We start from the raw sequence: 12,397 nt of genomic DNA, 5'->3' as shown, positions 1-12,397 counted from the left end.
CTCCGGTTATAACATTTCACTGGAATAAAATCCCTGGGGCAACACTCAGGAAATTAAAGAAATGTCAATTGAATTTGGAAAAGACCCAACCTCGCCACCATAGCCAAGTGGACAGTCGATTTTATTGCTTTTTGTGCAGAACCATATATACATAGATTCTACTGGTCACTTTTCACCTGATAAGTAGGTTATGTACATTTGAATCTTACTACGGACATCAAAATTACTTCATATTATTCCAAATGGATCTTAGGCTTTGTGCTAACAGGTCCATCCAGAAAGTGTGAAGAGTCCAAGAAATTATGAGGGCAATGTGGTTTATTGTTTATATATATATATATATATATATATATATATATATATATATATATATATATATATATATATATATATATATATATATATATCTATATATATATATATACATACGAGTATATACTGTATATATATAGTGAATATACAAATTAATGTAATTTCGAAATAACATCGGCCAAAAATCAAACTGAATAGTCTTAAATCACTGATCTGAGAAAAAGGTGACAGTGACACGGCTAGCCATAAAAATGCAGAAGCCGTGAGTGGTTCTTCTAGCAAGATGACATTTCTGGAATTTCCTGAGGGTTGCCCCAGCGATTTCATTGCAGTGAAATGTTATAACTGGAGCAAACTAAAGTTTAAGAAGTTGCATTGCCAGATGAGAACAGAGCAAAGGGGATTGGGGAAAAGAATGAGCAAAAAGCAGTGCATGCAAGGACCGAAAAGAATCTTTAAAAAAAACACTTCATGGCGTGTACAGTGAGCCAGGTGAGGCACACTTTCCGGGGTTTCTCCTAACGGGGGAATTAGAGGAGACTACATGACAATGAAAGCTGAGTCGACGGCCCTAAAAGTCCAAACAGAATACATACAGGAGCTACTCACACCAGAACCGCCCGGGGATCTCGAGCGACATAAATGATCTTGAGGTCGAGGCCGTTGTCCTGGAGCACAGCCCACGCCCATTTCAGCGATAGGCGTAGAACCTGAAATAATTTAAAAGACCGTTATTAGTATTGTTTTTAAACCTGGAAAGCCATCTTTATTTTAATTTTTTCTGTTACCCGGGTTTTGAGAGATCTCTTTTGGATGCCTCACGCTGCTTATGTACCCTTTGTTTCGGTTATATGCACGTGATCTAGAAATTCCTGAAGTGGTGTTTTTTATGTTCCTGAATGAGAAAATGGTGATGCATGAGGCACGTCTGCCCTCCCTTTCCTTTTAAATTAGTCTATACTTCCGGATGATGTGATGCCCCCCTCTGAACAGAAGCCTGCAACGAAGATTAAGGGGGTAAAACTTAAGTCTCATACTGTCAATTTCGAATTTTAAGGTCTCTTGCGTTAGACTTAACTTTTAAAAGCAATGTCTTGGAACTACTGGTTCATGTTGAAATGTGGATAAATACTGATCACTTTGTTTGAAAAGTATTGGTTTCAATATGTCGCCAGATAAAGTAAGCAACTTAGGTTTTCAAGTAAACAGCAAGTGAGGTAAATAAGTGCATTTGCTTATATCTTCGTTTTCAACTTTTTTCGATTCCCAAATTTTGAATTCCAAAATTTTGAATTCCCAAATCAAGGTGAAGGTAGCGGGGAATGTTTTGAAGGGCCTTCAATTAGGGTTTTGTTTCTTGTCTTTTTGTTGTTTCTTTTTTATAAAAGAAAAACCACACCTCCAAGAAAAGGGAAGAGAGAAAAACAACCTGACTTGAGGCCTCGAGAGAGTTGCATAAAAGAAACTAAAATGGAGCTGAATTCTACCTGAGGAGCAGTAAATGGCCATTTGAACAAATAAATAGCTTCTTTGGAATTGTATCTCTTTCTTTATTTAATCATCTGTTTATCAATTGCTGTCGTTGATATCTAACTATCTTCCATTGACGAGTATGATGTTCCCTTAACTATGTGACGTTACCTTGACTATATGAATATGTGCACGACGACACATATGATTGACAAACTTCCTCTTGCCGCAGAGCCTCATCGGTCTGCACCTCCGGGAGAAGAAAGTGTTCCATCTCATGTAGAAATCTTGGCGGCTCATGTAGTCGATTTGCTTCTGGAAGTTTCGGCTCACTCGGCAATGCAGCAGCTCCTGCAAGAACGCCCGGGCCAGGCTCGTTTCGGTGTTATTCTCATGTAGCATCTTCACCCTCCAATAATGCAAAGGCTCTGTACTGAAGGAAGAAGAAAGAGGAGATAATGATACCATACATATACATATACTGTATATATGTGTTATTATATGTGTGTGTTTGTGTGTTTGTGTGTGTATATATATATATATATATATATATATATATATATATATATATATATATATATATATATATATATATATATATATATAATAACCTGTTCTCCCTGATAGAGAATAGCTCCAGAGAGTAAACAATTCATAAGCTACTTCTAAATTAAGTATGAGCCCAATGTGGAAGAAATTTCCACATTATTAGCTGCTCCAGACATCTTCACAGAAGGCTCATCAGCAAAACTTAAAGCCCCTACACACACTGTTCCATTCACCCGTGTCTTGCAAACATTCTCACGTCTCCTCGAGATGAAGATCCTCCTTTCCAATACTTCTTTCAGTCCATCCATCTACACATGCTAGGTCTTCCTATCTTCCTTTCATCTAACACTTATGAATCATACACTCTTCATTCACCAGCTTATCATCATCTGTTCTTTCCATATGATCAAACCATCTCAGTACAATGAGCCATCTTTTCAGCTCTAACTTTTTTACTATTTCAGTGTACCACCATATTTCTCACCCTGTCAGGTCTTTAGGCTACAAATACTGAGAATCAGGTCATTTCAACAGCTTCAGCCATGTTTATTTCATTCACATTCAGCATTCACCTTTCACTCTCATAAATAGAGTTGGTTCAACATTCCCCCATGCATTCCCACGTTAGTTTTTATAGTCCACTAAATCATTTGCATACACCTTGCTACCTTTCTTGATTTGCCTATTCTGTGACTCATCTCCACCATTATCCTACTGTCATCCATTGCATTTAATGGTAAGTATTTCTATAAACAAACCACTTTTATTCTTCACCCATCCATATTAACATTCATTGCTGTTTCTTCCTGTTTTCCATTAACTCTCCAAACATTACTCTTGCCCACATTTGTTCTCAACTATCTTCTCTTGCAGACACTTCCAAGCTCTTTTACTAGGTTTTGCAGTCAGTGCTATATCATATGAAGCATAATCCCCTCCACACTCCATCCTCAAGTCATTTTCCTAGCCCACGCCTTGGCATCTATTTCTACTGTCCTTTCTCTGACTTCTCACATCACTCTGTTGGTAAAGGCATTAAACAGTTTTTGGGACATAAGAAACCTTATCTCAGACTGATTTTACACTAACCAGTCACTTGCCCTGAGTCACTGTCAGTAACATAATCTCCTTCACCATAAGTTCTCAAAGTTCTCAGCACACTTCACATTGCCTTTGTATTTATCCTATATTATGCTTTTCTAGGTCCATATATGCCCAGTTCAGCTTTTTCACCATGCTGTCAAGTTTTTCATATAAGCTTTTGTTTGTTTAATTTCACACTATTCTTCCCTCCTCATTCCTTCCACAATCTGTTTTACTTTCTAAATCGAAATCATACCTTATGCGTTTCCTGGTATACTAAATAACATTATAATCCTGTGATTCTTACAGTCACCTCTAACACCTTCATCTTTATACAATGGAACAATTGTTCCTTTCGCCATCCTTTAGAACCATACCCTCAACCAGAAACACTTTACAAACCCTGGTCAGCCCCTCAGTCATATTGTCCCCACAATACTTACACATCACTTATAATCTGATCAATCCCGGTGTCTTCGCCTTTCTCAGCCTCTGAATTGCCCTCCTTATATCCTCTACAGGAACTTCCACAACTATTCTTAACCTTACACTAAACCTTTCAACTCTTGTGCCATTCACCTCTGCCTCTTCAAAATACTCACTCCATCAGCCGAGTACTGTATTCACTTTAGAGAGCATCTCTCCGTTAGTACATTAACATTTCTCTGCATTTACTTCATTGTAGAACAACTTTTTTTTTCTCCCTAAAATTTTTATTCATCTTCCCCCTTCTATTCTCATTAATTGGCTTCTTTCTAAGTCGTCTTCTCCTTCATCCTAATAAGTCAGAATTATACACTCTTTTCACCAACTTATTATTAACTATTTTTCTACATGGTTGAGCAATTTCACAACACTTGGATCCATTCTTCATTAATGTTTACTCATTTTTCCACTGCCATGTACTTCCACATTCTCTCCTTTTCAGAAATTCACTTCTGTGGCATCAACCTTTTTACTCCCTTTCACATTCACCATCCATACTTCATTACCATACAGGAGAGCTGGCTATTTAATCTTTTAATATATTTCAACCTTGACCTCCATAAATACCCACAAACTCAATCCAGTCTGTCTATATGCAGATACCACTACAGTACATATAAACTGCTCCCACACTTCCGCTACCCATATTTACATTCATTACTTCACCAACCTAAGTTACATTTACCCTCATAACCTTACTTCTTCTATATCTACTGCAAACTTTCTCCTCTTCCGAATACTTGCAGACTCTTTCAGTTACTTCTGCAGTCTCTTGTATCTATCCATAAAACTATTAAATCCTCCCCAGAAATCAACCATCTGTTTTCTATTCATGACCCATTATCTTATCCTGCAACTTTTCACCTACATATACTGCCCTTTACGTACGTCTCAGTTCATTCCAACACAAGAAGCCATAAACACGACAGTTTCAGCTTCATTTCTACAACAAACTATTTTCTCTCTCTAAAAAAAACTGAACACTCACAAAATGTTTCCTTCATTAAAACTTTTACTTGCTTTCTGTAGAATTTTTTGTATACCATGCACCCTTAACACCCTCCATATTCACTACAGCAACGCTGTTATAAGCATTCTTTTTACATTACTGTATGCCAGTATCTACTTTATATAACACACTTAATCTATACACCTTTTAATATTTTCTAAATCCATGGAGTCCTTCCCCTACCAGTTCATCAATTGCATTTCTTACTTCCTTAATCAAAATCCCACCTTACACCTTCCTTGGTGTACAAGGTAATATAATGTCCCTTTGATTCTTTTAAGCTGGCCATACACATACACGACTGGTACAATAGCCTTTCCCGTCGTCCTTTCAGCATGTTGAAATGACTGGCGTGCCACTCGCACTAGTTTGCTGAGTGTGTATCAGGACACTACAAGACTGACAGGGGCACGGCCACTGCATATTCATCTGCCCTCTCGAAATATGCGTAGAGCAAGTTCAATCTGTATGTGTGGGCAATACCCAAGCGGACTGGCGCGCACGCTAGTCCCAGCAGGACAAACCTGACGCCAGTCACATACGTGTGTGGCCAGCTTTAGTCTTCTTTGTTACCTTTACCCTATAATACATGAGCTAACAATTAACAAGCTTCTTGCTGGTTACTTCAAAATCTTTCCCTATTCCAGGCGTAGCCTGCATATCTTTGTCAGCCACTCGGTTAAATTTTCACCACCATACCATATCTCACTTGTAATCTAATAAATTTTTTGGTGTTTCCCACATGAAACCAGTCAATTCCAAAAGTTTTCTCAAACTTTCACTAGCCCTTCCAGTCTTGCTTTCTTCAGCTCTATCTCTCATTTATGTTCCAGCTAAACATACCTTCAAAATACTCACACCTGATTGCATTCATTTCAGATAGCATTTGTTCTTTTACTCTGACATTCCATTGCTCATTAACTTTCCCTCTGCATTTACCTCTCTGTGGAAAACTTATTTTTCCCTAAGTTTGTATGCAAATGCCAATATAAATACAAACATGTGCACAAACAGCAAATCTCTAGGGATACGGTTGTTATCTCTGTGCCCTTGCTTAATTAAGCCCAGCTTACTCTCGTCTATATAGATGTCAATGGTACCCATTGACATCTGTATCAACTGGAAGAGATATAGTCCATGAGCCAGTCATTTTTTTTTTTTTTTGGTATCAAATTAGGGGCAAAGGACTACTATTATTTTTGGGACGGGCAGGCTCCCTAGATATAGAAAATGTATGATAACCTTGAAAATAAAAACTGGCCAAACCTATTTCAATACTGTTTCTGTGTAGTTTGCATACATAATACATTTTTCCGCAAATGAAGATGAGGCACTTTACAAAAACCTTGGTAGAATGCTCTGTTTTTGGCCTGGAACCATCATATTTGCAGAGATACGAGCTAATAACATGAGGAATGCGAGAAACATGCAGAATTTGATTTTCAGTAGTTACAACCTGTTAATGCCCTATTTTACAAACAAAACTCAATTTTTTCATGAAAATTGGCAATATGATCATAACAACTTATAATCAAACCAATATATCAATTGTTTTATTTTGAAAATAAAATTTTAAAGCTGTTTTTATTCTTATGAAATTTCTGTAAGATGCTTTGTTTAAGAGTTAGGACCATTACTTTGGAATGTAAGAGAGCATCGTAATGACTTGTAGCACTGCATCTATTTTCACAGCATTCTTAATCTCTACAGTCTCTACACTGTACCATATTGAGCAATTTTACTCATATATTGCTTCATATTAACTAGGTTTCTTGTTAATTATTTGGAGCTGTTACCTTAAAATTCATGCCTCCACAAAGAGTGCTCATTGACCAAAATATGGCCTTAGCTCCACCTGCACCGTCTCTTTGCTTCATTGGTTTACATGAATGGATGTTGGATTTTTTGTTTTTTTATTTTTTTCATGTATTTTTAATCAGCTTTCTAACAATCACAGCTACATCAATCATATTCATCATTCATATCTTGCTGGTAATCTACACTTTCAGTGACTGCTTGATTACTGCAGTCTGTAAGACTACACATGTCTGTGCATTTCATTCCATTTAATAAGCAAATGCACTTGGGCAACTTACAACATTTGGAGCAAGTGCATGCAAGTAAGTCAAGGACGGCCTCAGGGCCTGGCAAGTCATCCATCCAGTCTATAGCAAGTTGCTCTTTTCCATCAGTTTTAATCAATTTACAACCTCTTCCAGTGGGAGTCGGTGTACCTGGATCTGGTTGTAAGCTTCTTTTCCATATTGCAGCCTGATAATTTGCTCTCTCTGAATGCTTTTTCAAGCAGTCTAAACATGGTGGCAACATATGACTCTCTATTTCTCCCTTTTTGGCACAAAACCCATGGTACCTTTGTTCATTGATGTTAAATGTTGCTATTTTCTTAGAGTAAAAGTAGCAAGTGAACTTTCCAAGTCTGCCTTTAATGATTCTGATAAGTCCTAATCTGATCCCAACTTGGAAGATGTTATATGGTCCTTCACTAATCATCTTCTTCAGTGCCATAACTTCTTCTCTTCCCGCAAATGCGCTGACCGTGTCACAACCAGTGAAAAAATGTAGTCCAACAAGAGCAGCACATACATCTTCCACAAGATGAGCTACTACTTTTTCAATATCAACAAGTTTTATTCTACTTTTAGATCCACATTTTTTATACAGTGGCACCTTTGATATGTTTTGAAATGCTAGGCGTACAATGAACACGTCAGTATCTACTGAACTTATCAATACTGCTTGATATCCTTCCTTTGCAGCATGGTCAGCATGTAAAAGTAAGCGACCATCTGCGTCTTCATGAGTACTTCTCAGTTCATGCATTTCCGGGTTATTACTGCTGGTAATTTTGTAACGCGTCTCCACAGGTTAAAAACGATGATTTATCTTTTAATTTTTCTGTATACATAGCTGTTTTCCATTCTTCCACCAAGAAGTGAAATAAGTCTTGTTTTGTCATTTGTTTGCCCCAAAAACTTTCTCCATTATCTAACTGTTTGTTTCTCAGTAATTCGTGTTACCTTCATTCCAGATTCTGACCCTCTCATTTGTCGCTCACTATTTTTGATTGATAGTTCTTGATAGTGGAGGAAGTCAATTCTTTGACTTCCTCCACCTGCATTTAAAATCAAGGAAAACAAATCCTTGGCAGTTTCCCCAAATGTTGCTTGATTACCCTTTTTCTTTTGAACAAGATACAGACCATCAATATTTGTTGCAGAATGCTCTGGAATAGATTCAACTGTAGGCACATCCTTTTGCAAAAATTTTCCAAGGAAAGCTTTGTTAGTTTTACGGAGTAGTCCCTCAGGCATTTCTAAAGGCCATGGAAGAGGTCCTAAGGAATGATATAAAACCTCTTCCATTTTAAGATTCCGAGCTTGTGATGCTAGGATGATTTTACCAATTAAAGCTCGATAAGCTCTCAGAATGACTGCTTATCTTTACATTTCACCTCTTGTTTTATGCACATTAAAGTGAATGTCTCAAGTTTACACTGCGTCATACGGTCATTAAATTTCTTTGTAGGAGGGATGTTCTCTATTCTCTCTTTCTTAAAGATTTCATATTGATTTTCGCCCATTTTAAGTGCATTCGTGAAGTCTGTCTTAACTTCAGCAGCAGCTATTTTTCCTGTAGAGATGATTAATAGTTAATTTTCTTCTGCAAAAGGATCTATCCAGTTTTTGATGACATTCGCTGCTGATGATACTGCGTGTTCATCATATTCCATTTTTGCTGTAAGTAGCTGATTCAATAAAGGTCCCCATAAGATGTAAAAATGCTGCTATATAATACCTTTTCACTGATCCTGGCTTAAGACTAAATCGTGAAGTACCTCCCGTTGTTTTGAGTGCCTTTATTTATTGTTTCTTCTGTGGCTTGATCTATTGGTATGCATCCAAAGGTATTTGTTTCTGACATTTGGACAGAGAAGTAGCCATTCAAAAAACAGTCATGTACCTCAGGGTGGTCCTTTTCTAACAGTAATATTTGGGCATAGTATACAGGTATGTATCTTGCATAGTTGACTTATCATAAGAAAAACACGAAGGAATCATTACCTTTATTGCAGGGAGGTGAAGGAGCCAGTTTCCCTCTCGCGATGCTCGTAGGAGATTAAGCAGTATATATACCTCCTACTATGTCAACATATGTCATCCAGAAAGCTGAAAGGTCTCCATTATCATAACGAAAATAATCCAAAAACTTATCCCATAAGTTAAAAGCAGATTCAGATTCTGAATCTTGCAATATTTTATCAATGTTACCCTGACTGAGATCATCACTTAATTTCATTACTTCATTGATAAAGTCGTTTACTACCTCGATATTATCATTAGTAATCCCGAATAAAAAGTGTTCCACACAAGTCTCATCAGTGCTTTTTATAAACATTTGTGGACTCGAACTGCACGATTGTACATTTCTTCATCCATCACACCATAACTAAACCTTCTCCAAGTATGCCAGATTCCGTGCAGATGTCACGAAGGCCTCTATCTTGTAATCTTTTGCTAAGAATTGACATGAAGTTACAGATGGTGTGGGAAACTCCCATACGAAGAATTTTATTACTGTACGCCTCTTTTTGCCTCCATATGATTTTTCGTTTTTTGTTGTCCACAGGTCACTGCATAAACTAAATCCTGGCTAAATGAATGTATTAGTCTGTTGACTCTTTGAAGATAATCAGGTACTTTATAAGACAGACAGATGGATGACATGGCCATGGTGATTTTGCGAGATCATTTTAAATCTTGTTTCTCGGATGGTTTGAAGCAAGATCAATTAAGTTATCTAAGTTTGATCTGGTCCTCGAAAGTTCTAACTCTGCCTTTAAATTTTGATTTTCCTTAATGACAGTCTCTGCTGTTGCCGTGTGAAGTACAACCAACAACTTTCCATCGTTATCTAGATAAACTGATAAGCAATGCCTCAGTACTTTAGTATATTTCTTTTGATGTTCTGTTTGGTGGAATCCTGAACTTCTTGAATTCCTTTTAATTTCATTATTGACTGAAGCTTATCTGTCAAGGATGAGAGGGGAACAATTTATAGGTTTGGGATGATGGATGTCTTTACATATTTAATTAAAAATCATCATACGAATCATGTTCTACCTCACTATAAAGATTATGGTTTTCTTGCGAAGTGTCTGGTTCTTTATTTTCACTGGTAGATCTGGTATAACTTCTGTAACAAGATCTGTGATAGTGAGCTTCTGCAGCTACCACGTCTCTGCAAGTTAGTGCCATAATCTTTGTACCCCAACGATCCATAGCATATTTTCGAAGAGTATCGTCCACTCGTAATTGTCTAGTCTTTACTAATTTCTCCGTGATAGTGATCCCTTCATCCTTCTTCTCTTTTCATAGAATATGCGGACTACTTGAAGTAATGGTCCAGGTGGTGTTACAATCCTCCTTGAAGTTTGCTAGAGGAACACTCTCCTTCTTCTATAGTACTCAGTTTCTTTTCAGTGAGTCTAGATCTTTTTTCATAGTGAAAATACTTTTACATTTTCTGTGGTAGAATATATGAGGAAATTCATTGTCTCTTAAGCCTGCAGACAGGGCTAAGACAAGTTCATAGTTTCTTATGGTTGCAGCTTTTAGTAAAACTTGTCAAGACTCATAGCACTTAAGTTTAACTAGTTTTTCATTCTTATCAACTTTATTCGAACATCAGTGTAAAAGCCGCTTTTCTTCCGGAACCACAACATCAATATCCGCCATAATTAATATGTACTGAACAACACTCTAGGTTTCCACTGTGGAAGAAAGAAACTAGAAATAATTAAAATAGAAAGAAAATGAGAAAAAGTTAAATTAAAACGTGTTTTTTGTCAAGATATTTAAATTAAGTGGGTTTTTAATCAACAGAAGTCATTATACCATCACTTGGAATAATGATTCTTTTTTTATTGTTATTGGTCAGTTTTGGGCATTTATCAATGACAGACAGGCAGATAAATGACTTAAAATGCAGAATTCTTTTTCATTCGTTTGACATCGTCTTGCAATTATCTTAGTAAAATGCTCATAAGATATGATTAGCCAGTAGATAGTCAAGGCTATCATACATTTTCCAATCCCATATACAATTCTGTAGCTATCTGAAAATCGTAGTGAAAATTTTCCCTTAATTTGATACCGATTTTAAAAATTTGAGGGTCTGGCTCATGGACTAGTAGGCAGGCTGAGATGGAACTGTGAACCTTGCAGTTGCAACTCCGATTGCAATATATATATATATATATATATATATATATATATATATATATATATATATATATATATATATATATATATATATATATATATGTGTATATATATGTGTGTGTATGTATGTATGTATGTATGTATTTATATTTCACAAATATTAAGCCACAAGTATCGTATAATATCCAATTTACTGTACCTTGAGAATAACTTACACCCAAGGGAATTATAACTGATAAATGCTGCGTCACAGGCAGGATTCAAACTGTAGTCTGGTTTAGAAACATAGGCAGACAGTTATTCCCGAGGAAAAGTGAACTGGATATTAAACGATGTTTTCTGATGAATATTTATGAATAAAAAAAATTCACGCGAGATAAGTGACCAAATATATATTTATATATTTATATATATATATATATATATGTATGTATATATATATATATTATATATGTGTATACACACATATATATATATATATATTGTAATTGTAATTGCTTTTTATTCGTGACCTCTAAATTCATTCAGTTAACTTCAGTTTCATTTTTGTGCCACAAGAAAAACTGGTTGAGGTTCTTTTCGCTCCCACCGAAAATTGTTTATATTTAAGTGGTACCTCCCCCATGGAAGTTGGTTTTCACTTTCCATGTTTTTATTCGGCTGGCTGATTGTTTGGTGATCACCTGTACGTTTCCTCACGCATTGTGTAGACCATTAGTCGAGTATAGAGACAGTGTGGATTCGGCTCCTTAACGTGGAGGTTTGGTGACCTTATTACGACAGGACATTATAGTGGAGGTTTTCTGAAATGTGAAGGCCTTGCCGTACCTGAGGCTCTCCCTTCCCCTTCTTCTGCATCACGGAGAGCATTGCTGGTGGTCCATTCTGTTTTGAGGGCCGTTGTTGCAGCTTTGTCCTCTGTGTTTATATAGGAGCATCATACGTGCCTTGGACGGACCCCATTCTGTGTGTTGTGGAGGGCCCTGCCTGCGCTCCCTTTGATTTTGAAGGTACGTCTTCAGTTACCCCTTTTTTACTTCTGGCCACGCCTATTGCTCCTGGAGGGACAGCCTGTCTTTCCCCTGGCTCCGTTTTTCTTCATGCTGCCAACCTCCTGGGTCATGAAAACGCCAGATTGTTTTGTATATAGCTGTTCCGGATATAAACTGTGATTACTGCTCACTGACGCTACTGACGCGGGTCACTGTGCTGTAGCCTATTATCCTCCGGCTTCAGACCCTTGTTA

At 36.9% G+C, this 12,397-nt stretch overlaps 1 protein-coding gene across 1 annotated transcript in view; it reads right to left on the bottom strand.

Annotated features, from left to right (window-relative positions):
* LOC136856562 (carbohydrate sulfotransferase 4-like) overlaps window positions 1-12,397 on the bottom strand; it is a 57,215-nt gene that overhangs the window by 23,605 nt on the left and 21,213 nt on the right. Inside the window, exons 3-4 of the mRNA XM_067134416.1 lie at window positions 1,954-2,215; window positions 922-1,022 (exon numbers count right to left, since the gene is read on the bottom strand). Of these exons, the coding sequence (XP_066990517.1) occupies window positions 922-1,022; window positions 1,954-2,215 (363 nt within the window). The remainder of the gene's footprint in view (window positions 1-921; window positions 1,023-1,953; window positions 2,216-12,397) is intronic.

The sequence above is a fragment of the Macrobrachium rosenbergii genome, chromosome 36 (genome assembly GCF_040412425.1).
Source record: "Macrobrachium rosenbergii isolate ZJJX-2024 chromosome 36, ASM4041242v1, whole genome shotgun sequence".
In the NCBI taxonomy this organism is placed as follows: Eukaryota; Metazoa; Arthropoda; class Malacostraca; order Decapoda; family Palaemonidae; genus Macrobrachium; species Macrobrachium rosenbergii.
The sequence above is the reverse complement of the archived record's forward strand: the minus strand, read 5'-3'. Positions and strand labels throughout refer to the sequence as shown.